The sequence below is a fragment of the Acomys russatus genome, chromosome 21 (assembly GCF_903995435.1).
Source record: "Acomys russatus chromosome 21, mAcoRus1.1, whole genome shotgun sequence".
Lineage (NCBI taxonomy): Eukaryota > Metazoa > Chordata > Mammalia > Rodentia > Muridae > Acomys > Acomys russatus.
This window is the reverse complement of record NC_067157.1, coordinates 61,106,282-61,132,863: the sequence shown is the minus strand read 5'-3', so window position 1 is coordinate 61,132,863 and position 26,582 is coordinate 61,106,282. Positions and strand designations below refer to the sequence as shown.

Sequence of the window (26,582 nt, the reverse complement as noted above, 5' to 3'; positions counted from 1 at the left end):
TGGAGGACGACAGTTCCTCTTCCTCCCTCGCAATCCTTGCGCATCCTCGCCCCCTATTTTCTGATTTGATGTTTAAAGTGGGCTCCTCCCAAACGCCTGACACGTGCTGATGTTAATTTAACTTTTTCTCCTGCTCCTCATACGGCCTTGAGTATCTGACTCAGTTTCCCTCCCATCCCTCATAACGTTCTCCGTTTACTACAAATTCCAGTAATTTAAAAAAGACAAAAAAAGGTTAATGTTTTTTTCATTTAACATTCAGAACGATGCGTGCTGTCCTGGACTCCCTGTGTAACCAGGCCTGCCTCGACGAATCTCAGTATTCGCCTGCCTTCCTCCGAGTGGCTGGGATTAAGGCGTGTTGCCACCAGTGCGGCATTTTCTTATCCTACATTTTCCGCATTTGCCGTTGTCCATTTCCTACATTTCCCATACCCATCACCATTTTCCTTTGCTTATCTCATGACACTGTGTTTTGATTTGGATATTATTTAAATTGTTTCTTTTTAAAGAAAAGAAAATTTGAATAAATATAAAGAGAAAAAAAAGAAAAAAAGAAAAAAAAAAAGAAAAAATAAGAAAAAAAAAAAGAAGAAAAAGAAAAAAAAAAATAAAGATAATTAGAAAAATAGAGATAATAGGAAGAGGGAAAGAAAATATTAAAGAAAAATATAAGTAAAAAAGAAAGAAAAGAAAAAAAGTAAAAAATAAAGAGAAAAAAAAAAAGGAAAGAAAAAAAAAAGAATAGTAAAGATAGAAAAAACACTAAAAAAAAAGGAAAAAAAAAATCTCGACACGTTCATACAATAGCAAAATAGCGACAAAACGAAACCAAAAAAAAACCCCAGATATAAAAATACACCTCACAACCCAGCTCCATAAAGACATTCCGGCACGACCCTCCAACCGCTGTACGGCCCGTACAGCCTCCCGCCAACCCTTCCGACGCTCACGCCCGCGTCCCACTTCCCCCGCGACGCGACCCCACCCGCCCACGACGCCCCCGTACAGACACCGCCGTTCTTCCCACCCCCGCCCCTGCCCGCGACACAGAAACGACACCCCCCACCGCGCCCGCCGCGCCGCCCGGCGACCCACCTCCTCCCGTACCCGAGCCTTCCACCCTCCGCGAAACCCCGTCGCCCCCTTCCCCCCCCCTCCCGCCCCCCACCGCCCGCCCCCCCCCACCCCCCCCTACGAACTTCTCCGCGCGCCCCACCCACGCCCAGCACCCCCCTCCCGCCCCCGCCACGTTACGGCCCGCGCCCCGCACCCCTTCCCCTTAACGCACCACCGACCCCCGCCCCCTTCGTAACACACATCCGACCGCCCGGCTCACCCCGCCATTTTCCCGACCCGACCCCGCCGCGCGCCCCCGCCGGCCCCGCCCGCTTCTCAGGAGACCCCAACCTATCCCCCCGCACGCCCCCCCCGCGCCGCTCCGCCCAGTCCCAGGACCCCCCCAACAGGTACTTCGCCCGGCCACCCCCCCTCACCCCCCACCCCCCCCGCCCGGCACCAAACGCGCCCCCCCGGCCCCTCGCCTCACCGGCCCGTCCCTGATATTCACCCGGCCCACCCGCGTTCGCCTCCCCCGCGCCCCCCCGCCCCCCCCCCCCACCACACCTTCCCCCCTCGGTCCTCGCATCCATCCCGGTCCATACACGTCCCCGCACCACCCGCAGCACCCCACACACCCACGACCGCCGGCCCCCGGTCCCACGCCCTCTTCCCCCGCCCCTTCGCCCCCCCCGACCCACCCCCCCGCCGTCCCGCCCGCCCAGCCAGATCCGTAATCCCTCGACCACGCCTCCCCATACGGCCACCGACCGCCCGCACTTCCCGCCGCCCCCCGCGCCCCCGGCCCACCCGGCCCCGCCCGCCTCACCCTTCGCCGAGCGATCTCTTCTCCTGACCCGTCCCCGCCCGCCCACCCCCCCCCCCCCGTTCGCGTCCACCTCCCCCCCCCCCGCCCCGCCCCCGCGCCACCTTCCTCCCCTACCACCCCCGCGCTCATCTCGCCATCTTCACCCCCCCCCCCAGCGCCCCCTCCCGCGCCCGCCCCCCCGACCTCCACTCCCGCGGCCGCCGCCCCCCCCACCCACGCTTCGGTAACCGCCCCGCTCTTTCCACCCCGCTACCCCCCCCCCCGCTTCCCACCCCTCCCACCCCCGGCGCCCCGTCCGCATCCGCCGCGCCGCCGCTCTCTCGCCACTCCCCGCCCCCCCCCCCCCCCCACCGAACCGAGCCCCCCGACCCCCCCGTCCGAACCCGCGACCTCCTCGGCCCCCCCCGCCCGCCCCTCCGCACGCCCGCGCCCTTCTCCGCCGTCTCGCCGTCCTCAGCCGCCCCCAGCCCGCCCCCCCCCCCACCAGCGTCCCGCCCGTCCCCCCCCCGCCCCCCCCGCCCCGCGGCCGTCCTCAGCAGCGCGTTGTCTTCCCCCCCCCGCACCCACCCGCCGCTTTACCACCACACCCCCCCCCCCCCGGCCCCCCCCCCCCGCCCCCGGCCCTCGATGCCCCGCCCGGGAGCCAAACAGCCACCCCCCCCCCGCCTCCGCGCGCCGCCCCCACGTTCTTTCCGCCCCGCCCGGCGCCCCGCCCCCCACTGTACTCCGCGCCCACACGCCCGATCCGCCCCCGCGCCTTCCCCGCACCCCCCGCCCCCCATCGCCTCCCCGCCCGCCACTCCCACGCCCCTCCGCCCGCCCCACCCGCCCCCGACCGCCCTCCCTCCCCGCCCCCCCCCCGCCCGCCGCCCCCCTCCTCTAACCCCTCTCCGCCCCCCCCCCTCTCTCCCCAGATTCACCCCCCGCGCCGACCCCGCCCGCGCCTAACCCCCCCCGCTTCCAGACACACCCACCGCTCCCGGCCGCCCCCCCGCGCCCGCACTCGCGCTCCCCTCGGCCCCCCCCCCCCCTCCTCCCCCTTTCGGCCCCCCCCCCCCACCTCCGCCGGCCCCCCCCCCCACGACGCCCCTTCTCCGACCCACCTCGACCCCCCCGCGCCTGCCGCGCCCGCCCCCCGCCGCCGGCCTCCGACCGCTCCCCGCCGCGCCCCCCGGCGCGGGACCCGGCCGCCACCCGTTCGGCGCCGGCGCCCGCCGTGCGTCTCACTCACCCGGCTCCCCTCCCGCCCCCCCGGCCCCGCCATCCACATCCAGGACCTCCCCTTCCCCCACGCTCCCGCGCGCGCCCGCCCCGCGGTCCCCCGACCCCCACCCCGCCCCGCCCGTCCGTCAACGCCCGCTACCGCCCCCCCTGCCCGCCGCCCGCGGCCCCCCGCCCCCATCGCCCCCCACTCCGCGCCCCAGCCGCCCCCCCCCCACGGCCGCACCGCACCCCCGCCACCGCCGTCCCACGCACCCCCCTCCGCCCGCGCCTAGCCCGCGCCCCAGCCCGCCCGCCGGCCCGCCCGCCGCCCCGCTCCCCCCACCCCGCGCGCCGGCCACCCATCGCGCCTTTCGGGCCGCCCCCCTCCACCAAAATTTGACCCCCGCGCCCCACACGCAACGGCAACCGCTCACCTCACACCCCACCGCTTCTGACAGCGATGCCCCGCCCCCCGCCCCGCCCCAGCGCCGCCGCTCCCCCTCTCCCCGCCACCCCCCCGGCCGCCTCCCGCGCCCGTATCGCGCTCAGGCGCTTCTCCCTTCGCCCCTTCCCCGCACCCCCGATGCACCGCCGACCCCATTCCGCCCCTCACCTCCCGCCCACCCCCAGCCTCCCCCGGCCCGCCCCTCGACGCCCCCCGTTCCCCCGGTTTCCGTACTACCCCCCCCCCACCCCGCTTACGCCCCAAATCCCCCCGTCTCGCCGTTCCGCGAACCCCCGGCACGCTCCCGCCCGCCCCGCCCCGATCGGCCCCGCACACCGGCCGCCCGACTCCCCCCCCCACGCGCCGGCCGAACGCAAGCGCACCACCCCGCCCCCCGACGCCCCCCTCCAGCCCGACGGCACTCACCCCCGCACCCTTCGCCCCCTCCAGGCGCCCCCTCACTCGCGGCCCCGCGCTTCAGCGGCCGGCCGCCCGCCGCCCCCCCCGCGCGGCCCCGCCCCCCCCGCCGACGCTCCGCCTCGCGTCGTCCCGCCCCCGCCCGCCCGCGCCCCCCGCTCCGGTTCCCCCCGGCCCCGGCCCCCCCGCCCCTCCCACCTCTCGCCACACCCCCACCTACGCCGCGCGATCAGCGCCGTCTACCCCCTTCCCGTCCGCCCCCCCGGCCCCCCTCGTTCCCGACGCCCGCCGCGCGTCGCCGGCACCGGCTTACCCCTTCCGACACACCCCAGCCAGTTTCGGCAGCGCCCATCCCCACCGTTCGTCCCCGACCCTTCCCTACCCACCGCCCGCCCACTCCGCCCCCCCCCCCAGCCGCCCCCGCGCGCGCCGCGGCCCCCCACGCGACCACGGCCCCGCGCCACCGCCCCCCCGCGGCGCGCCCGGACGCCGCCGCCTCCGCCGCCAGCCCCCCCCCGCGCCCCGCGGCAGCGGCGCCCTCCCCCTCCCCCGCCAGACCTAACTCTCCCGGCCCGCCGCAGCCCCCGCCGCCCCCTCGGCCCCCGCCCCCCGCGAACTTAGCCCGCCACACCGACCCGCGCCTCCGCCCCCCCCCCACGCCGCGGACGGCCGGCCGCCCACCGACGCCCGGCCCGCCACCGGCGCGCCTTCCCCCCGGCCCCCGCCGCGCGCGCCGACTCCGCGCCACCCGTCCCGCAAATCTACGGCCCTCGCCCCCGCCGCGCCTCACCCCCGCCCGCCGGCACTGCCCATTCCGCGACTCCCCGCCCGCCCTCACGCCCGGTTCCGCCATCGTGTCCCGCAGTTCCGGTTCGCATCCCCTCGTCCGACCGGCCCCCCTCGCCTCCCTTGTCACGCGCCCGCCTCTCGCACCCCCCGTTCCGCCGCATTCGCGATTTCGCCGTCGCGCCCTTTCCCGCCCCCCCCCGCGGCCGCCGTTATCGTCGCGCCGGCGCCGCCCCTTTCGGCAACGACCACAAAGCGCTCGGGCACGGCCCCGCCCCCTCCGCGTACGCAGCCCGCCGCCATTCCGCCGGCCCGCCCCCCCGCCCCCTCGCCCCCCGGCCGCGGCCCGCGGCGCCCCGCTCGGACCCACGACGCACCGCGCCCCCGCCCCCTGTCCCCCCGCCGGCTTCCCCCTTTCGCCGCCGTCGCGCGCCCGCCCCTCCGCCCACCCCCTCCGCCCCGCCGCCGCCCCCGCAGCGGGCCCCGCCTCGGATGCTCGGCCGGTTTCCGCCGGCCGTCCGATCACGCGCCGCCGAGGCCAGCCGCCGACACGACCCCCTTCGCCCCCGTCCGCCGCAGACAACCCCAGCTCCAGCGAGCCCGCGAGCGCCCCACTTCCTCGTCCCCCCCACCGGCAACCCCTTCCCGCCGCCCCCCATCCCGCAGCTTCTAGTCCGCCCCCGCCGCCCCCGAAAGATATCACGACACACCCCCGCCGCCCCCCCGCGCGTCGCCTCGGCATTCACATCGCCCGCCCCGCGCGTTCCACGTTTCCCTCCCCCACCGCTGCCCCCCGCCCACGCCCCACTTTAATATTGTGTTTCTCAGTATTTGGTTTTTTCTTCCCCTACCCCGGGTTCCCCTTAGTTTTGGTTTGTCTTTTGTATATCGCCCCCCCTATTTTCCCCCCCCAACGCCCCGCACGACCAGTACCCCCGCCCCACGCGGCCCGCCCCGCGCCCCGCCCCTCGCCCGGCAGCCCGCGCGCCAGCCCCGCACCCTCGCGCGCCCTCGCCGCCGGCTCTTCCAGCCTTTACGCGCGCACCCGCGCGCCCACCTCGCCTCTTCGACCCCGGTCCCTCACGCCTCCGCCTTCCCTCCCCCGCCTTCCCCCACCGCTCCGTCCCCTCCGGTCCGACGCCCGCGCTCCCGCCGCGCCAGACACGTTCAGCGCCTTCGCCCCCGCCCGTCAGCGCCGCCCCCTCCCCCAGACCGGTCCCGCGCCCGCACGCGGCCGCCCGTCCGCCGCCACGCGCGCCGGTCAGCGGGCCCCGCCCGCGCCCCCCCCGGCCCGTTTCCGCGCGCCACCGGCGCCGAGCCCGCGGCACGCCGGCGCGGCCCAACCCCCGCGCGCTCACCGCGGCAACGCGCCCCCGCCGCGGCGGTCTTCCGCGGCGACCGCCTCGGCCGCGGCAGCCCCAGCACCCGTCTCGCGTTCCCGCGGCGTCTCCCGCCGTTCGGGAGCTTCCCACGCGCGGCGCCTCGCCGCACGTCCGCTGAAGCCCCGCGCCACGGGCGCAGCCGACCCACCGCCGTTCGGCGCGCCGCGGGCAGGGAGCAGGGGCAGTAGGGGAGAGGGCGGCGGGGAGTGACCCTGCTCCTGGGCCAGAAGGACAGAGCAGCAGGCACTCCCATCTTAACCAGATTGGTCACGCCTCCCTACAGTCTCCTGAAGGAAGCCTGAGCAAACAGAGATGGGTCATGGGAGTGAGGGAGTGGTCCAAAACCATGGAAGGGCCAGCAGGGTCCTCCAGTACTGATTCTCCTCTACCGAGAGGTGGGCAGGGAGGAAAGACAGCTCAAATACTGAACAGACAGAAAAAGAAGAAGACGGCGAGAAACAGGAAGAGGGAATCCTGCTAGCTGGAGGCTGGGTGACTCTGCCCCATTTCCACACTTGCTCCCCTTAGGAAAGGTTCATGGGCATTGTACACGGTAATGGAAAAGCCATAGGGGAAAGCACCAACACCAAACGAGATGTGAAAGTCCCCGGTGTCACCAAATGGCTGGAATCCCGCTCTGCTCTCTGGAGCTGGTCTCCCGGATGATGCCAGCTTTACACACCGGGCACTCTTGCCAGTCTGGCTGTGTCTCCAGCCACTGATGAAGACAGAGTCAACAACACAGGTGGCCGCACATGCTGAGCCGTCTTCAGACATACATTACATTCGAAGGTCGGCGCGGCTCGCGGTTTGGCCCTTTGGGGCCTGGTCCTCTTCCTCTACTGCTGCCATGGCCGGTTCTGCTTCACCTCCACATACCCTTCGGTACACACACACACACACACACACACACACACACACACACACACACACACACACACACAGTCATTTCTTTTTTAGTTTTTTTTTTTGTTTGTTGTTGTTGTTGTTTTCGTTTTTCGAGACAGGGTTTCTCTGTGTTACCCTAGCTGTCCTGGACTCGCTTTGTAGACCAGGCTGGCCTAAAACTGACAGCGATCCACCTGCCTTTGCCTCCCAAGTGCTGGGATGAAAGGCGTGCACCACCACCGCCCAGCTTGAAAATAACTTTGGTTAGGGGTCACTACCATAACATGAGGAAAGGTATTAAAGGGTTACAGCATTAGGAAAGTTGAGAACCACTGGTTTAGAGGCTAAGAGCGCTGATGCTTATGGGGAGCAGGTAAAGTCCTAAATGAATTGGCAAGAACCCTAGTGCCACAGACTCATGGGAGAAGGCAAGCCTTTTTGCCAAGGTGCAAATGTTGACAGAGAACATGGACTACAGCTTCCTCCTCCTAGATGTTTGCAACCTGAGACTGCTTCCCTACAGAGACCTCCTACTAAGACCTCCCACTAAGACATGCAGAGTTAACAGCCAGAGTCAACATTAAACAGGAAACCCTGACTTCACACAGTTGCTACAGCTCCCATAGATAAGGCTGAAAACTCAAGGAACCAGTGTGCTGGAAAGATTTAAATCCCACAGCATGCCAGGCATCAACAACTTCTACAGAGACCCTGAGATCCAAATATGTAAGTACAAGGGCCTAATAATATTCCTTAGCTGGTGAATACCCACCAACCCACCCAGACCTCTCTCAATCTCTGGCCCCCGGATAGAGCTGGTTTTCACTGACCGGATCTGAGCTCTCTCTCTCTCTGTCTCTCTCTCTGTCTCTCTCTGTCTCTCTCTGTCTCTGTCTCTGTCTCTGTCTCTCTCTCTGTCTCTCTCTCTCTCTCTCTCTCTCTCTGAGACAGGGGTTTTCTGTGTAGATTTGGCTGTCCTACACTTGCCCTGTAGACCAGGCAGGCCTCTAACTCGCAGAGATCCAACTGCCTCTGCCTGCTTGCGCCACCACCGCCCAGCCATATCTGTGTTTCATGACCACCACAACCTCTTTGCCATTGGCCTCGGGCTCCACTCCCACAGTCCTGGTAGTGAATCAGCCCGTAGTAGTGGAAGGAGCTGTGGGCCTTAAGATTATTGGGTTTGGTGATGAACGTCTGCTTATTCCTCTTGGTCAGGAAACTGGAGCAGTTCCCAGGGACCATCCATTGCAGATTCGCAGACATTTCAGCAACTCTTCTCCCTATGGTGTACCTGAATGTTTAATAAGACTTTCGTAAGCCTCATATAGAGTTCAAACCAACATATTATTTGTTTAAAATTTTCCATTTCAATACTGAAAATCTATCAAAGTAATTTATAACTGAGCTGAGATGACTATGAGTCACAAATGGCTCTAGATGGTATTCTATGTATACCTGATGTATTGTTAGTCAGGGTTCTATGGAATAACAGAACTGATAGAATCAATTTCTCTATTTATAAAAAGAGGCTGTGGACCAGCTAGTAGAACAATGGCCATCTATGATGGCAATGTCAAAGAGTCCAGTAGTTGCTCACTGCAGGAGCCTCGATGTCACAGTGCAACTTTAGTATAGGCTGGAATCCCAAAGAAGTAGGCACTAATGCCAGCAAAGGAATGGACTTGCTAGAAAGGTAAGAGCAAGCAAAGAAAGAGTAAAAGCTTTCTTCTTCTATGTTTTATATGGGCTTTCCAGCACAAGGTGTATCCCAGATTAGCTGTAGGGTTTTTAATTTCAAAACAGCTAGATTAAAGGTGTGTCTGCTCCCAATCAAGATCCAGATTAAGGGCATTTCTTCCTACCTCAAAGTTCTGGATTACATGTAGATCTTCCTACTTCTAATTAACAGGGAGGGGGGCGGGGTTAGGGTTAGGCCCTCTCAGGTGTATCCCTCCATTTTTGGGTTATAGTTAATTCCAGATGTAATAACGTTGACAACAAAAAGAGCCATCACACCATCACAATTCTACCCCAGGTCAACTTGACACACAGTCTATTTTTTTATGCCACGATTAATTTCCCAAATGAAAACAATAACCAGGTCATTATAATGCCTAACTACAATGTAACTAACTATTCCAAGTACAAGGAAAACACATATAATAGAGTGATATAAGTATCTTTTGTACAATGGTAAACTCATTATAATGTTAGAATAGGTTGCAATGTCCTTGAGGGAATTTCTTTTAGTATCTCAAATGTAAATATGATAACCATTGATATTCTCTTACTTGATTTACATCACATGAAGAAGAAATTAAGGCAAGAAAGCACAAATATCTGTACAATCACATTGTTAAAATATAACAGGAACACTTATATCACTTATAATCATCCTTTCTACAACTGGTCATATAGCTTTATGATCCATAATAGTAGGAAAGTTATAGTTATGAAGCAGCAATGAAAATAATTTTATGATTGAAGGTAACCATAACATGAGGAAGTGAAATAAAGGATTACAGCACTCGGAAGGCTGAGAAACACTGGCCTAGATGACCTACACTTGCTTGCTTTCCAACTAGAAGCAAAACCAAAAGGATCTGTATATCTTAACATAAAGCTGGCTTTCAAAAGCACCCTATGACCTAGAGCCCCAGTAGCCCACTTGAGCAACATTGAAAAAAAATTGAAGACTTTGAAGTAAGCCAAACATTAACTAGATTCCTTCAATAGAATTCTAGCACCTTCCTGTATTATTCAGTAATACAAAAGTGTATAAAATTTGATGGCTCTGAACAGATTTCAAGCTGTAGAAAATTCAAGCTGGGCATGGTGGCACATGCCTTTAATCCCAGCACTAGAAGCAGAAGCAGACAGTTCAAGGCCAGCCTGGTCTACAAAGAGAGTTCCAGGACAGCCCAGTCTATTACACAGAGAAGCCATGTCTCAAAAACAAAAACAAAAACAAACAAACAAACAAAAAACAAAAATAAAAAAAACATAAACAAGCAAAGAAAGGAAGAAAAAAAAGAAAACTATTCGAAAATCTTATTCATAAAATTTGATTCAATGTGTTCCATAAGATGCAAGTAGTTATTATCCTATGTTTATTATACAATTAATTCCTGTCCTTTGGTTATATGGTCAGGCTTTTCCACATGTGACTGTGTTGTGCTCAGTCTTGTTAGGGTTTGGGTTATCTTCTGAAGAAAGGCATTATGCAAAAACAAAGTGTTTTTATTCTAGCATGATAGGGTCACTTCTCTCCTCTGGAGGGTGACTCTGAGATGAGCACGCAGGCTCAATTGATAGACAGTTGGAAGGATATGTGAGAACTGAGTCAAAGTATACAAAGGGATTTAGGAGTGGCTGTTTGTTTGGTTATTGGGGACTTTGGAGTCACTGAAGTTTTGGCACTTAGGAATTGGCCTTTAATTTGATTGGATGGGGCCAGCTGTGTTCTTTATCAAGGCCATGAAGTAATAAAAACATGGTATCTAGTCAGTTTGTTCTATAAGCTAATTAGCTGCCATGAACTGTCCATGAGCTATCAATAACTTGTGTATTTTTCAGGAATTGTTAGAAACTTGACCTACTTAGGCAGAGTGAAAACCTGAACCTTGTCATGGAGTTGATCTAGTCAAGCAACTGGAGTCTGTCCTTCCTCCTGTCTCTACCTACCCAGTGCTGGGATTATAGATATAAGTACTACACCTCGTTTACCTTTGCATAGTTTTAACCAGGCTCACTCCAGGCTACAGAGGAGTCTTGCCTTTGTTCTGTCAACATCTATCTTACTAAACATTCTGATGTTCTATATCCAGTGATGTTGAGGAATTCTGGATTCATAGCTAAAACTTTTCATCCTTTGACCTATTTGATCTCTGATTGCCTGCCTGCCCCATCCTTTCAATGAGATTTGCTGTGTGGAGGGTTTGATGTGTGAAGTTACATTATTGGTGGTGCTTATGCTAAGCTTTGAGATGTGCTGATGCTGGTAGTCAGTTCTCTTGGAGGTTTTCACTCTGTCAAGTTGAAATTGTCACAGCATTGAGCCCTTCCTGTTTGCATCTCTGTTCCCCCCTTTGCCATTTGAGAAACAATAAGTTTCTTACTTCTGTACCTGTGTAGCATTAAGACTTAATCCAATCCAAGTATCTAGGACTACAAAGTGCTTTATGACACCACTTTCTAGGAAGCCCAGAGAAGGGGACGTCTGTCTGGTTGTCATTTTTACTTTCCTTTGCCTACCTGTGTTTTCATCCTTGGTCACTGTGGAAAATTATCTTCTAGGAGCCTGTGGTGACAGATAATGGGAACTTTATTCTGGATTGGAAGTTTACACAAATGGAGTGAAGAGAACGCAGCTATAAAAATGACTCTGGGTAAGCTGAGTGGTATTCAGTGGACACAGTCGCTTGTAACTACCCAGTCTTCTGAATGGACATGTGCTTTATATGACAGTTGGGAAGAGCTCACTTTATACCATGTCTGAGGGTTTTAATTTAGTTACCTCCCTTCCCTTGGCTTATGGAACAGTGCTGATATGTGTATGTTTTATAATCTGTTTGAATTGAGATGTCATTGGCGCTGATGGAAAGTCAGAGGGTACTTGCTTTGAAATAAGGTCACTATCCCTGGGAGAGACAACCCTCCCCAATTTCCAGGAGCTTGACTGCAACCTCTTTGATGTTTGTAGGGGAAAGTGGCTCAGTTTACCCACATTCACTGGTTACATGCCATAAGCAAAAGGCTATGCCTGTATAGTTCATGGAACTGAGCTGATGTAAACCTGTATGTAGTAGGCTGCAAATACTGAAAGGATGATTCTGCTGGAGAAATAGCAAAAGTCTAGTTCACAAAGATTGCTTTCTTTGTAAGGTGTGGGGCAGTTTCATAGAAGAGGTGTTGATCAAGATGTGTTGATCTTATATTACCATGGCATCTTCTAGACACTGCTTAGCATTCTAAAATGTTTCGCTGGATTCCCACTTGGATGAGGTAGTTACTTGGGACAGCTCATGTCTAGAGCTAAGCTAAGTGGTTTGCTTAACAATTGCAGCATCAAGGTGTGAGCTCTAGATCGTCTGCCTCTTGACCTTGACCTTTCAAGATTTGGGTTCTTTTTATGTGTCTATTTAAGTGCAAGTGCCCATAGAGACCAGAAGAGGGCATCTGACCTAGAGCTGGAGTGACATCTGCTAGTGAGCCTTCTAGCACGGGTGCTCAGAATTGAAGTTGGCCTCTACAAGAGCAGGGTGCTCTCTTAAGCACTGAGCCAGCTCTCCAGCCCCTAGACCCTGAACTTGAATGCTCACTTGCTCAAGTGCCATGCTGAAGTAAGGTGCTATAATACAAGCATTGATTCTATGCCAAGGAATAATCAGGTAGGAGTTGGAGACCTTCCTGGGTGAAGGTTGAGTGAGCTAGCCAGGGACATTGGTGTTCAGGCTTAAGCCTGGCAGGTCAGAGCTTGTAGGAGGGGATTTACAGGATGAGGTGACTTAAAAGTATCATTTTTGCAATGCTGAGGAATAATCTAAATCATATCTGGATAGTGAGGTAGATAAAATTGGTATGTCAGAGTGTAGTCGCTGAGTGGAAGCTGGGAGCAGACTGCCTGGATGAAATTCTAACCCAGCCATGCGCTAAGCAGTGTGAACTTGGAGCCTCGGCTAACAGCTCTGTGTCTCAGTTTCTCCTCTGTAAAAAGGGCCAATATTAATAGCTACTTCATAGGGTCATTGTGAGGATTAAAGGATTGAGATCATCACCTAAAACAGTACTGAGGGATCAACTCCCTAGGGAGAAAGGATACACTATTGTCACCATTAATTAACTACTTGATTGTGTCCGTATAGGGACACATACTTGCAATCCTGGAACTTGGGAGATAGAGACAGAAAGATAAGAGGTCAAGGACTTCCCTGGCTATATAATGAATTTGAGGACAGCCTTGGCTACACGAGACCTTGTCTTAATGCAGAATGACCTTGTCCCACTTTTTTTTCTTATAATTTTTCTTTTTTGGTTTTTCTAGTCAAGGTTTCTCTGTGTAGCCTTGGCTGTCCTGAAACTCAGTCTATAGGTTTGGCTGGCATTGAACACAGATAGCCGTCTACCTCTGCCTCTGCTAGGATTAAAGGCCTGTACCTCCACTGCCTGGCTTTTGTTTGGTTGGTTTTTGTTGTTATTGTTGCTAGGTTCTAAGTTATTTGAACCTAGCAACTGGGAATGAAACCAGTGTATTTATGCTGTATATTAAGGCAGCTATTTCTTCCAAGTCCAGCCTCTGACAGTCTTTAGTCTTCTGACAATCTTTCCTTCCTTCACTAGATGAAACAGATGAATTACTCTGTTGCTTAATGTTACTTCTCTAACTAAAAGGCTAAAAAGGCAGAGGAAGGTCAGGCTTAGTAGACAGAGCTGACCCAGACTGACCCAGAGCTGACCCAGGGTGGAGAAGGAAGGTGGGTTCCTCCTGTGACCACTAGGGGGCTCTCTTGCTCTTCCTGGGGCCTTTTCTTAGTCTTTGTGACTTTGAAGTGTTGTATGTGAGGAACGTGAAGTTTAGTCCAACTTGCCTTTTATTAAGCATGAAGGATCTACATCCTGGAGAGGTCAGAGTTACAGTTTAGACTAAGGAAGGTGGAATGTTACCACAGATCCATGCATGGTCTGTCGCTGACTCTCCTTTGCTCTTCCTTTTTCCTTAATAGATTAAACAAAATCCAGGGAAGAAAAGAGAACAAGGCAACCTTTCCTGTTTATTCTCAGGTTCATTTGTACTAGTGAGACACGGAGAAAACAGTCCATGTGCATATCTCACTGGGTCTGTCCTCTGCCTAAAGTCAGGTTCTATTTTGGGTGAGGGGATCAGTTACTCCTAGCACATTATTAGTTCAAAGCTCCAGATTCATGCCTTTGACTGCTGCCCTGCGGTTTCTTTTCTTTTCTTTTCTTTTCTTTCTTTCTTTCTTTCTTTCTTTCTTTCTTTCTTTCTTTCTCCTTCTCCTTCTCCTTCTCCTTCTCCTTCTCCTTCTTTCTGTTGCTACCCCAGAGCCGGGAATAAAGGCCTGCACCACCACTCCTGGCTTCCTGCCATTTCTTTATAGCTTTTGAAGTGGGTTTTACTTTTGCTGGGCAGATTGAAGCTTCCAGGTTATCCTACAAAGGTTCTGATTAGAATGAGTGTTGAGCACTGCTTTGTTCATTACCAGAAAGCTCTGGTTGTGCAGGTGGTTTGTGCCAGGACCTGGATACATCCATGACCAAGGCTGTCCACAGATGTTTTATTTTTACTTATCCTTTGTTAAAAATTACGAGTCAACAGTGGTAAGTGCTCCACCTCTTTTTTTTCTTTTTTATATGTTAATTTTATTAATTTATTCAGATTACAACTAAGTTGTTATCCGATCACTTGTATCCTCCCATTCCTCCCTCCCTCTTTCACCCTGTTCCCCTCCCCTAGGTCTATGACCGAGGGAGACCTCCTCCCCCACTATATGGTCATAGATTATGAAGTCTCATCTTGATAGCCTGCTAATTCTTTCTTTGTGTGCCATCAGGCCTCCTCACCAAGGGGAGGTGGTCAAAGATGGCCAGTTACCCTGTCTGAAGACAGCCAGTGTCACTAAAAGAATTGTATGGACTGTTCTGCGATGATTTTTCACCAAAAAAAAATTGAAAATCCCCTGCTTTATTCCCCGACCCCCCTTTTTTTTTGTTTTGTTTTTGCTTTTGTTTTTTGAGACAGAGTTTCTCTTGCAGTCTTGGCAGTCCTGGACTCACTTTGTAGGCCAGGCTGGGTTCAAACTCAGAGAGATCTTCCTGCCTCTGCCTTCCTGAGTGCTCAGCTAAAGGTGTGCATCAGCCTGGCTGCCTCTCCCCTTTTAACTGAAGTGATGGCATGCCACGCTCAGGTTCTGTTCTACCCTCTCTCATCTTAGTTTATTACATATCTACTCCCAAAAGACTGACCGATCTCACCCTTTAAAAAAAATAATGGATATTCCAATTTTGTGGCCAGGTAACATAATTTACTCACCCAGACCCCTGCTAGTGGTCATTTGCATTTTTAATGCTGTGATAGCACGGAAGTACCAGATAAAAAGATTAGTCTCAGCTCACCAGTATGAGGCACCAATGCAGGTCCCTGTTTCCCTACACACTAGGCCCACTCCCCTTTTCCTTGATAGTTGGCCAGTATTATTCACTGATACATGTGTATATAAACATTTTTGGTGAAGGCCATATATAGTTAGTTAATTCTCCACTATCGGTATATGCTCACAAACAAGTGTGTAGATATATTCATGCTGCTGTGTTGTGGGTATGTGTATGTGTGAGCGCGAATGTGAGTGCATGCAAGCACATATGGAGCGTAACCCTGAGTATGTATGTGCAGAAGTGAGAGGAGTGTGTTGTGTGTCCTGCGTTCCTTTGAGTCAGGGTCTCTCATTGAACCAGGAGCTGGACGATGGCCAGTGAGCCTCAGTGACACTCCTGTCTGCCTTCTCATTCTGGTCAGTGGCTGTCACTCATCCTGTGATTGGCTCTTTCACTAGTGAGCTTGAATGCCCTTTTAAACACTGGGTTTTTAGTATTGCTTCTTTTAAGAAGTACTTGTTTATGCCTTTTACTCACTTTTCTGCTGGGTTGTCTATTACTTGTGGCTTGAGGAATTGCATGCTGATTTGACTAGTCAGGTGTGTGCTCATGAGCACCTTACACTGATGTAACTTGTTAGGTGTGTGCTCATGAGCATCTTCCTGTGATGTGACTTGTCAGGTGTGCTCATGAGCATCTTATTATGAGGAAGGCTCTCAAGGCTGGCAGTATGATGAAAATGCCTGGGAGGAGATGGATTTATACAACGTAGTCTTGGTGTGTCTCTGTAGAAGGTGCATGGGAGGATGAAGAGGAACAGCCAACTTTAATGCTGGTGGGCATGGCTGGGTAGGGATGACCAGTCAGGAAGGGGAACAGCATGACAGAGACTCTGAAATGGGATGAAGCTGGTACATTTGGGTGCACAGAGCTAGCTATGACTTAGTGGAAGGAAGAGGTGCCAGGAAGGAACAAAGATAACAGCCTCAGTTTCTTTCAGTTGCTGTGTGAGAGAGCAAGCTTCAGGGTTATGTTTTGTCTGGTGCTGTTTGCTCCCAGGGACCCTTGCTGTTTGACCTGTCTTGGGAAGCTGGGCCTTAATGCTCTTCTTCTTTTTGCAGGCGGAGTAGATACAGGTTTGTTCATTAACATGGCAGAGAAAGTCTACTTTGGAATGCAGGATGGCTCAGTGAACCTGAGGGAGAAATACTTCTGACCCTGTGAGGAGCAGCATGCTCACTTTGAGTCTCCAGCCCAGGCACAGTAGACATGCCTCTCTGGGAGCCTTTGCCTTAATGTATTTTCATGTAGCTGTCCACAGTGCCACAATGGACAACTGGCTGTGTGTGTGTGTGTGTGTGTGTGTGTGTGGCCAGTCCAATCCAATCTTATGAAGTATTCCTATGTGTCTTTTAAAAAAAGATTTATTTATTATGAATACAGTATGAGCAGATCACATTATAGATGGTTGTGAACACCATGTGGCTGCTGGGAATTGAACTGTGGACCTCTGGAAGAGCAGTCAGTGCTCTTAACTACTGAGCCATCTCTCCAGCCCCTGCTATGTCCCTTTAAAAAAAAGAAATTTAAATATATATTTTTAATATTAAAATATTCAGTTTTTTACAAAATAGAGCTTGATTTTATGTTTTATATCAAACGTTTACCAAAACAAAAAAAATGTATAAATAAAAATAGGAGATGAGGACTATCTCTGACAGCTGTGATTCAACATGCTGGTTAGCTTCTGAGGTTTTGGATTTGCTGAGAAATAACAGCCTGACATTCCCTGAGCTGGTGCAGTGAGGGGCCAGCCAGAGGGTCTCATGATGCCTTATGGGAAACATGGTTTCCTGTTTACTTTCTTTCCACACTCCTGTTCTGTCTGAAGTTGTTTTCATTGTTACCACTCCCAAATCCTACGTTTTAACATCAGGTGTACAGAAGTCTGAGTGGAGCGGAGGGTTTGTAGTGACTTAGGTCACTACACCTGGGACCCTGGCTTTGCTTGGGCCCTGCTGTTGGAACCTAGTGGGAACCGCCTGCTAGCAATGCACAGCATCACATGAGATGTGAGGCACTTAATTTTTTTTTGTTTGAATGATTTTCTGTGCTAATATTGTTTTGCTCCTCTGATAACATTTGTATGATTCAGCATCAGAAGCTGCCACTTCTTTGTGCTGTTTGAAGGTTGAAATAAACATTGTTGTGCCATGTTGACCCTTTGTCTTCACTACAGATTTTGCACTGAAATGGGAATCAATTTTGCTCTCCTAGTTTATATCAGATAAGAGTGGGATCCACTCAGGAATCTGAGAAAGAGCAGGTAAACACTTTTGTTGTTTCTGATAGATTGTCTCCTTTATTAAGAACATGTGTGTTCTGGGGACCTTTCCTGCACAGTGTTGGTTTTCTGTCTGAGTGAGGGCAGCATAGCTGAGCACACATTTGCTCACTCCCAGCTGTTGTATTCAACCTTTAGTCACGGGACATTGATAAGCAGTAAGAGAGACTGGGGTTTTCTTGATTCCTTTAGTCTAGTGTTCAGAGAAACTGCCTGATAAGCAGCAGATGGCTAGAGAAGCTTCATAGAGCAAGGCTGGCCATGCCCAATCAGAGACAGCTGTGGAAGAGCCTGTCAGTCCATTCTGGTCAGCATTCCTATGCAGGGAACCCTGTTTCCCCCATGCTAACTGCAAACTCAGCATTCACCTCCTCAGCTTACTCTCTCTTTCAAGTGTGACCTCTGTTGGTATCCGAATTCTTGCTGAATCAAGTATCAGAATAAAAGTCAACTAGGACTGAGCTTTAAATGGGCATTTTCTAGCCCAGAGTGGTGGTACATGCCTGTAATCACAGGTGTGGATCCTTAGTTCCAGGTTAGCCTGGTCTACAGAGAGTTCCAGGATAGCCAGGGCTACAGAGGGGAAGAACCCTGTCTCAACAAACAAACAAACAAACAAACAAACAAACAAAAATAGGGCATTGTTTTTACTTTGAAAGTGCTCTCTAGAAATAGATGCCTCAGCTGATGTTAGGCTGTTGGCGTTAGTAGCACATTTATTTTCATTCGCTTGTCAATAACCTTTGTGCAGAATGAGCCAAGAAAATTTGGTAGAGTAAGTTTTCAAAACAAGCCAGTTTGTGTGACGTGGACTTAACTCATGGATAAACAAGATTAGCTATGTTTCAGAAACACCTGTTTGCTCCACAGCACATGTAATTTCCTGTTGGTTTCACAGGCTTTGGTACTTGTGACCAAACTAGTTTTTTTTTTTTTTTTTTTTTTAAATTTTGAATGTTAATGTGAGGTTTTTCTTCTGTTAGAGAAAAACAAAACACCCGGAAGGCATCATAGAGCGGCCTAGAGATAAAATATAATGAGAGTTTCGATTAAAATGAAAGATTTTTCTACTAAATTATTAAATGTGATCTTGTGATGACTGAGCTAAGCCACTTTCATTTCTGTTAGTGTTTTGTGCTCTATCTTGAGCATCTAGAATGAGGGAGGTTGGCTTTAAAATATTTTTTTTTTTTTTTTTTTTTTTTTGTTTTTCGAGACAGGGTTTCTCTGTGTAGCCTTGGCCATCATGGACTCGCTTTGTAGACCAGGCTGGCCTCGAACTCACAGCGATCCGCCTGCCTCTGCCTCCCGAGTGCTGGGATTAAAGGCGTGCGCCACCACGCCCGGCTTTTTAAAATATTTTTTTTATATTTATGCTATATTTCTGTAGCCAGGCATAGTGGCACACAAATTTAATCCCAGCACTTGGGAGACAGGCGGTTCTCTGAGTTTGAGCCCAGCCTGGTCTATATTGTGAGTTCCAGGACAACCAGAGCTCCGTAGTAAGACCCTGTCATAAACAAAAACAAAAATTGTATCTCTGTGTATGTGTTTCTGTATATGGGTATGTACACCCAAATGTCAGTGCCCACAGAGGTGAGAAGAGGGTGTTGGAAACTGTGGCCTGGATTTTCAGGTAGTTGTGAGCTGCCTGATGTGGGTGTTGGGACCCAAGAACAGTCAGTGCATGCTGTTTGTTTAAGCCCTGAGTCTTCTCCAGGCTTTAAGTCAGGCCTTTGGAAAAGGTCTGTAGTCAAGGCAGGCTGCCACGCTTCTGGGAGTCATGGAAGGAAAACTAGGGGCCTTGGGTAGAGTTGACTCACTTTTGACTTCAGCTAGAGCTCAAAAACGATGAAGGCAAGAGGGGTGTTCTCTTTGAACTTGCTCTTTTGCCAAGTACTGTTCTGGAACTTTGCCCTCATTCCACAGGTCCTTTTTGAGTGCTTTAATTTTCAGAGTGAGAAAGCAAGTCTCAATTTAGGTGCCTTGTTCAGGTTACATCTTGGAAAGCAGAACAGACTTCTCTAGTTCCTGGCCTTGCTTGTGCTTCTGTGTAGCTGTAGAGTTTTTCCTAACTTCTGTCCCTGGGCTGTGTCTATTGCAATGAGTTACTAATCATTTGTTAGACGCTGAAGTTAGCGACCGGTTGTTTGCAGTGTCTGCCTGTGTGCTCATGGGTAATTCTGTCTGTTTCTGCATTGTTGAGCTTTATTTGGAAGAAAGGACTAGAAGATTGCATGCAGTCTAGTTGGAGAGTATGCCTTCTCTAGTCTGTCACAGTAGTGACTCTTAACAACTACTGTTTCTCCCCATCGCTGTGTTTCTCCCCTCTCAGTCCTTTCTATGAAGTAGGCACAATGGCCACCATAGGCACAAACCAGGAAAGAGAATTGTGAATTCCCTTTAGCCAAAGTCAAGTCATGGACCCAAATGAAGGGTAACCTGCGGGATGTCTTGGTGTTAAGTCTCAGAGGATCTGTGCTTGTTCTTGGTCACAGTTAGTAAGGATGGAAGCTTTGTCCAAGACCAAGGGCTGATAGGAAGCAGGAATGATTCTTTGGGCTGGCATCTTAACATTCTTACCTACATGGAAAGAAGAATGGAATGAGGCTAATGGCTAATGCAGTGGGCATTTTAAGATAGCACCTACGATTAGCCAGGACCAGGTGTGGTCATTTTTATGACTGTGTTTCACCTGTGTTCAAATATGATCGTGAGGGGTTGGTCTTGCTTTTCTTGTCATGATCAAAGAGTGGCCTTCCTAATGGCCACAGGAATTGTTTATGCTCACTAAAAGGGCTTAGGTGTGGGTGTCAGGCTGACTGATAGCCAGCCCAAGGCCTGACAGAGCCAGACCAGTTGTGCTAGATGAAACAGCATTCCTCTTTGTTGAGACCCAGAGGGCCTGAGCCTTGGGCCAGCAATTCTTCGCACCCGTGATTACTGGCATTGTGCACTTGCCGTGAACTGGACACTGGTGTGGGTGACTTGGGGTCCCGGATGGCTGTGTTATGGTGTCAGCCTCCATACTTCACTGGGGCCACAACAACTTCTTGTGCCCTCATATGCCTGACTGCTTACTTCCTGTCACACCTAGCAGCAGATGTAGCCAGATTTAGGATTGCATCAGTGTTCGCTCCACTAACCCAGTAATCATATGATGTTTTAACAGGTTCAGTGTTACTGTGTTATTCATCTAGGTTGAATCACAGGATTGCAAAAAACAAAAAACAAACAAACAAACAAAAAAACCAAAAAACAAAACTCCAGTATAACTTAGCAGTGGATTGGACACAAGTGGGTCTCAGTAGGCAAACAGGTAGCCATGCTCTGAGAGATGAAAATGTGCTTCGTTGGGCTTTAGATGGAGGCATAACCCAGGGAGGGAAGGAGAGGTGTTCCCTGTAAAGGTGACTCCATTGTTCCCTGGACAGTGCGTTATGCAGGTTGATGAATACAGTACATTCAGGTTGAAACCTCTTCTTTTATGTTGGATCACAGAATTTTGGATTAGCAGCAAGGAGGGAAAGGAAGTATCTGCCTCGGGGAACTGAATTTCTCACTGGTGGAATTTCTTGTCAGGCTCAGCCCAGTGGCCCAGTCAGACTCACAAGTGTCCCCTGATGATAGAACTGCATTCTGAGGGGATGGTTTGGCATCTCGACCTGAGTTTCAAGGAGGCAAGTATGCTAATCCTCATTTTACCTCAGAAGTTGGACTTAACGGTGTGTGAGGCCAGTCTGTGGCCACTAATGAGTCCTGACGTTCCCCGGAGCTGATCCCTGCATTTAGTTGTACTTGGGCCCATGTTCCTTACTACTGAGGATGCATCCTCCCTCCTGTGTTTTTGCAAATATCTAAGGGGCATTCATAGAGCAAGCTCCCAAAGGGCCCCAGGGCACCAAGGCCACATCAAATCAACAATAGCATTTCCCAGTAGAAATGTCAGTCATGATTTAAAATGTTCTAGTCCTCACACTAAAAGGGGATGAAACCAATTTCAAAATAGCTACTTCTAAATGTCTAAGCGCCTATTTTTAGCAAAACAGTATTTTATATTACAAAACACCTAAATTAAACAGTAGCAGCCACAGCAGCAGGAGGGTATTACACAGCAGCAGGAGGGTGGCCTTCTTACTGTCTCAACATCAACAGTACAGTCTGAGCTGTGGAGGAGATGGCGACACAAGCTTTCCCAGCTCACTAGTGGGGTTGTAAACTCTTCTAACCTTTCTTACTGCAGGTTCTTGGAATATATACCAAGAAAAAAAAATATTCCATTCATTTTCTGTTACTCCTAGGAAACAGTCTGTGCAAATACATTGAAGAGTGGTTACAAATTGAAGTATCAAGACGTTCTTGCCAATGTTTTATTTTAGAGAATATGGAAACCTAAATGATATGAATTAAGACCTAATGTTATATTATATAGTCTTTAAGATGGAATTTGCTCCCTGTGAGTGTAGCTCAGTTGGTAGAGTGCCTGCCTAGAGTGCCCCCAGGTTTGATCTCCAGTACCACATAAAAGCCAGTACGGTGACAAATACCTGCAATTTCAGTACTCAGGAGTGGAGGCAGGGGGATCTAAGTTTAAGGTCGCCTTGGCCAACCTAGGCTACAAAAGACCTTGTCTCAAACAAAACAAAACAATAACAGAATCTATAAATAATTATACTTGACAAACCATGTGGAATAATTTTGAGTGAATATATAGATTGGTCTTGATGTGATTAGGAAAATAAACTATTCTGGGCATTTTAAATGTCACCTATTCATAGGTGACAAAGAGCAGAGAACCTATCATTAAGGTGAAGGGACCCGGAGCTGAGCATCATGAGGGTTGTAAGAGGTGGTCTCATAGCTTAGAAGTTATGCACTTGGTGGGAGCAAGAGTCATGGCTACTGAAAAATTCCTCCCCAAGGCAGGGGGCATGAAATACTATGGCTTGACCCTTCTACTCTTTAAATTTGCCAGTGCTTCCCAGGGCCCATTCTAGTGGGATAGTGGGAAGCCAATTCGATGTAGGCCTGGCCAGAGAATAAAACTGAAAGTAGATGGAACTTTACTTCATAATATGATCTCAACTATGTGAAAACAATGTATATCAAATGATGTTAAAGGTAGCTGTCTTTGCTGATGGGTTGATAGCTACTTCTTACTTTCCTGTTTTCTTTAAAGAACCTAAACAATATCAAAATTAAAAATGGAAGGCGCGCGCGCACGCGTGTGTCTAAGTGAAATGACATTTTAAGGCGAAAGTAATGATGGATGTGACAGAGTTAAATGTTGACGTTTGGAGTCTCTGATGACTCAGTGGCCTCAGAACTTGGTGTTCTCCAGGGCATTGACCACAAGGGGGCGCTCCAGCCTAGCAGGTCAAGTCCCGGAGAGGCTGAGGCTGGGATTTCTGTGACCAAAGCAGAGTGGGATCTTGGGGAGAAGTCGCCTTGTCAGTCACTGTCCCTAAAAGCTTATTATCCCCTCCTTAATTTCAGAGTAGTCCTTTCTTTTTGGGAACGTTATTACCACGATTCCTCAGAAAGTTAAGCTGAACACCACTGGAACTCAAGGGTTTTTTTCTGGTCCCTTTGGGATGTTTAACACATACTCATAGATGTGCCCACTGACCAGAGAGCCTCGTTGTACTGGCTATATACAGGCTAGAAGGACTTGTACTGGGGTATTTAGACTTGGAGTGCTGGATAGTATGTGCCCCATAAAGTCCACTGAGGCATCCCCCCAACGGACTCACTTTGTAAACCAGGCTGTCCTTGAACTCACAGAGATCTGTCTGTCTCTGTGCCCCAGAGTACTGGGATTACAGGCATGCACCACCATGCCCTGTTGGCTCTGTTTCTTAACAATTAAACTTTATTATACTACCGAACTAGCTTGCACAAGAGGAAAAAGGGGCTAAAGGAAAAAAAAAAAAAAAAAAAAAAAGTGAACCTTCTGGTATCCATTCCATAGGACAGTTCCCTAAGTGTCTCTGGCCTGCACACTGGTCCGGCCTGTTTGTTATTCCCCCCCCCCCCAATCTAAGCCGGTCTGAACCTGCTGCCCCTCTCATCCTCAGCCTCTCCTCTCCGCCTGCCTGTCTCTCATACAAGGGCCGGTCTCCTCCTCCCATCAAGTGTCAATTAGAAACACAATAGTCCAGGTGAGGTAGCTCCACCCAGTCTATCTCAAGGTTAATCTCAGGGAGTATCCATGGTGTGTCCAAAAGCAAAGCCCGCCAAGACTGCTTTCACCTGTGACAAAGTTTACAATCCTTCCCACAATGCCCAGCTACGAATTCTTCTTTTATTTTAAAGTAATTCTTATTGAGATATAGTTTACATACATGTTTATTTTCAAAACATGTTGATGTATAATGTATATGCAGGGGCTGGAGAGATGGCTCAGTGGTTAAGAGCACCGGCTGCACTTCCAGAGGTCCTGAGTTCAATTCCCAGCAACCACATGGTGGCTCACGACCATCTATAGTGAGATCTGGTGCTCTCTTCTGTCATACATGCAAATAGAACACTCATATAAATAAATAATTGAAATTTAAAAATATATATGCATATAAAGCTTTATTTCAAGAAAGGAATCTATTCTCTGAGTAATCTTTATTGTGTTTCTGATTGCATGTATACAACATTCAATGATTATAAAGCCTATTCATGGGCACCCTTTTATAGGCACCCCACAAGGTCATGTCTAGTTCCCAGTTTGTCTCTCAGTGTAAAAATTGGCAATGGAGAAATGATCCAAAATAGTTACTTAAATACAGGGTTGTTTTCTAGAACACATTTTTTTTTCTGAATATTTTTCTGTACTTAAAATAATTATATCTTTTATAAAGTTGTAATTTTATAAGTAACGATAATTCATTTTATTGTTGTTGTTTTGCTTTGCTTTGTTTTGGTTTCTGGCTTGGAGGGTTTTTTAGAGACATGGTATCTTGAAAGGCTACAGTATGTAGCCGTGGCTGTCCTGGACTCCTGTGGACGAGACTGGCCTAGAACTCACAGAGACCCACCTGCCTCTGCCTCCCCAGTGCTGGGATTACAGCCATGAGCCACTGTGCCTGGCTGATTTTGTAGTTTTTATCTAAATTCACTTGCCAGCTTCCCAAGTTTTTTTTGTTTTTGTTTTTATGTTTATTTGTTTTGTTTTTTTAGTCTCCACTAAAATCTCTGGATCTCTGTAGTGGTTTGAATAAAACAAAGTAAGGATAATTCTAAACAAAAACAAATTCAAAAGTTATTTTTTTTTGTTATGTTTTTGAGATAGGGTCTTGTTCTACAGACCAGACACCTAGTTCTACAGCTCGGATATTGCTAATTTTAAGAGAGACTTTTTGTGGTTTGAGTCAAGCGCATAGAGATCCTTTTTAAAACAAACAAACAAACAAACAAACAAACAAAACTAAGTTCCTTCTCTGGCATACTGGCTTTTGGTCTTGAGCTGGCTTTCAGAAGCTCTCTGTTAGAGCTAAAATGCTTCATTAAAAGTGTCTTAGCCTGGGAGACAGGGTAGTAGACAGGGTTATTTTTCATGGCTCCTCCTTTGTACTGCTAGAATATTTTGATAATGCAGGTATTTTCTAAAAATTGAATGAAGAAATTTCCAGCCGGGAAATCAGTAAGAATAGGCTTTCCTCTTTAGTTTCTTTAACTTGTTCTGGAGATGCTCAAGGGTGCAGGTAGGCACACAGGTGTGGGAGTTAGAAGGGGCTCAATGAAAACATGCATCAGTCCCAGGCATACCTCCTTACTTTATTCTAGACAGCTGTGTGAGCATAGCACGTTTTCACAATGGCTTAACCTGCTTTTATCGCTTACTTATTTCTTGACAACAAAGAGTAATTGGTGATTCTATTTGCTGTAGGCAGAGATATTTTACCTTTCAGATCATTAAATTGCAGCTGTTAGGTAGCTATTAGCCTCCATGTTTGGTGAAACAGCAGCTTTCTACTTCAGAGGCTGGAGCAGGCTCTCTTAGCTGTGAGCTGATCCACAGAGGGCACAGCACCAGAGGCATCAGCTCTAGCTCTGTTTGAAAACAAGAGAGGGTGATGTCGTTCTTCCACTGTGAACAGTGGCAAGGTGTTCTGCTTTCTTCTAGTCACTGGATAGTCCTTGTTATAAAACAGTATTCAACATCAAGGAGTCAATAGGGAACCTGGTGGTGGTGGTGCATTCATTTAATACCAGTACTTGGGAGATGGAAGCAGGTGGATGTCTATGAGTTCAAGGCCAGCCTGGTCTACAAAGTGAGTTCCAGGATAGCCATGGCTACACAGAGAAATTTTGTCGTGAACCCTCTCCACCAAAAGAAGTTATTAGTATATATTAATTATATAAAATTCCAATTTTCATTATAGTATTTCATACATGTATATAACATGCTTGGATCATAGTCACTCATTTCTTGCTCTTGTCTCCTTCTTTACCCTCCCTCTGTCTCCTTTCTCTTCCCAAATGGTCCTCTTTCTACATTCATTCCATTAACAAAAAAATTCTAGATTTCACATGTGATATTTTTCCAAATATGGCTTATTTTGCTTAATATAATGACTTCCAGATTCACCCATATTTCTACAAATAACATAATTTAGCCCTTTATGGCCTAGTAGAATTCCACTGGAGGGTTGGTGAGATAGCTCACTGGGTAAAGGTGCTTGTCACCAAGCCTAATGACCTGCATTGGATCTTGGGACCTGCATAATAGAGAATCAATTTTTTTGCAGGGGTATATATGCCATATTTTCTCTTTTTTGTTCATTCATCTACTGATGGACATTTAAGCTGATTCATAACATAGACACTAGGAGCATTATGCAATAAACAAGCATTTTGTTTGTTTGTTTTTTGAGACAGGGTTTCTCTGTGTAGCCTTGGCTGTCCTGGACTCACTTTGTAGACCAAGCTGGCCTTGAACTCACAGTGATCCACCTGTCTCTGCCTTCTGAGTGCTGGGACTAAAGGCATAGGGCTTTTTCCCCCCAAGACAGAGTTCCTCTGTGTAGCCTTGGCTGTTCCCTGTCCTCTCTGTAGACCAGTCTGGCTTTGAACTCAGAAATCTGCCCGCCTCTGCCTCCCCAGTGCTGGGATTATATGCTC

General features: G+C 50.3%; 1 protein-coding gene and 1 pseudogene across 1 annotated transcript; one reads left to right on the top strand and one right to left on the bottom strand.

The window, feature by feature from the left end:
* The first annotated feature begins 266 nt into the window (after positions 1-266).
* Positions 267-6,331, top strand: LOC127205191 (basic proline-rich protein-like). The gene is made up of 3 exons (XM_051164370.1): positions 267-370; positions 927-1,106; positions 3,163-6,331. The coding sequence occupies exons 1-3, from the start codon at positions 267-269 to the stop codon at positions 6,329-6,331; spliced, it is 3,453 nt and encodes a 1,150-aa protein (XP_051020327.1).
* Positions 6,332-6,734: 403 nt separating this feature from the next.
* Positions 6,735-8,275, bottom strand: LOC127205190 (60S ribosomal protein L28-like; annotated as a pseudogene).
* Between the last annotated feature and the right edge of the window lie 18,307 nt (positions 8,276-26,582).

Bases quoted from the DNA above. Each gene is read 5' to 3' on its own strand.
- LOC127205191 (XM_051164370.1), top strand. From the start codon at position 267: ATGCGTGCTGTCCTGGACTCCCTGTGTAACCAGGCCTGCCTCGACGAA. The intron at 371-926 runs GTGCGGCATTTT...CGGCCCGTACAG, and splicing joins ATTAAGGCGTGTTGCCACCA to CCTCCCGCCAACCCTTCCGA. The intron at 1,107-3,162 runs GTACCCGAGCCT...ATCCACATCCAG, and splicing joins CCGGCGACCCACCTCCTCCC to GACCTCCCCTTCCCCCACGC.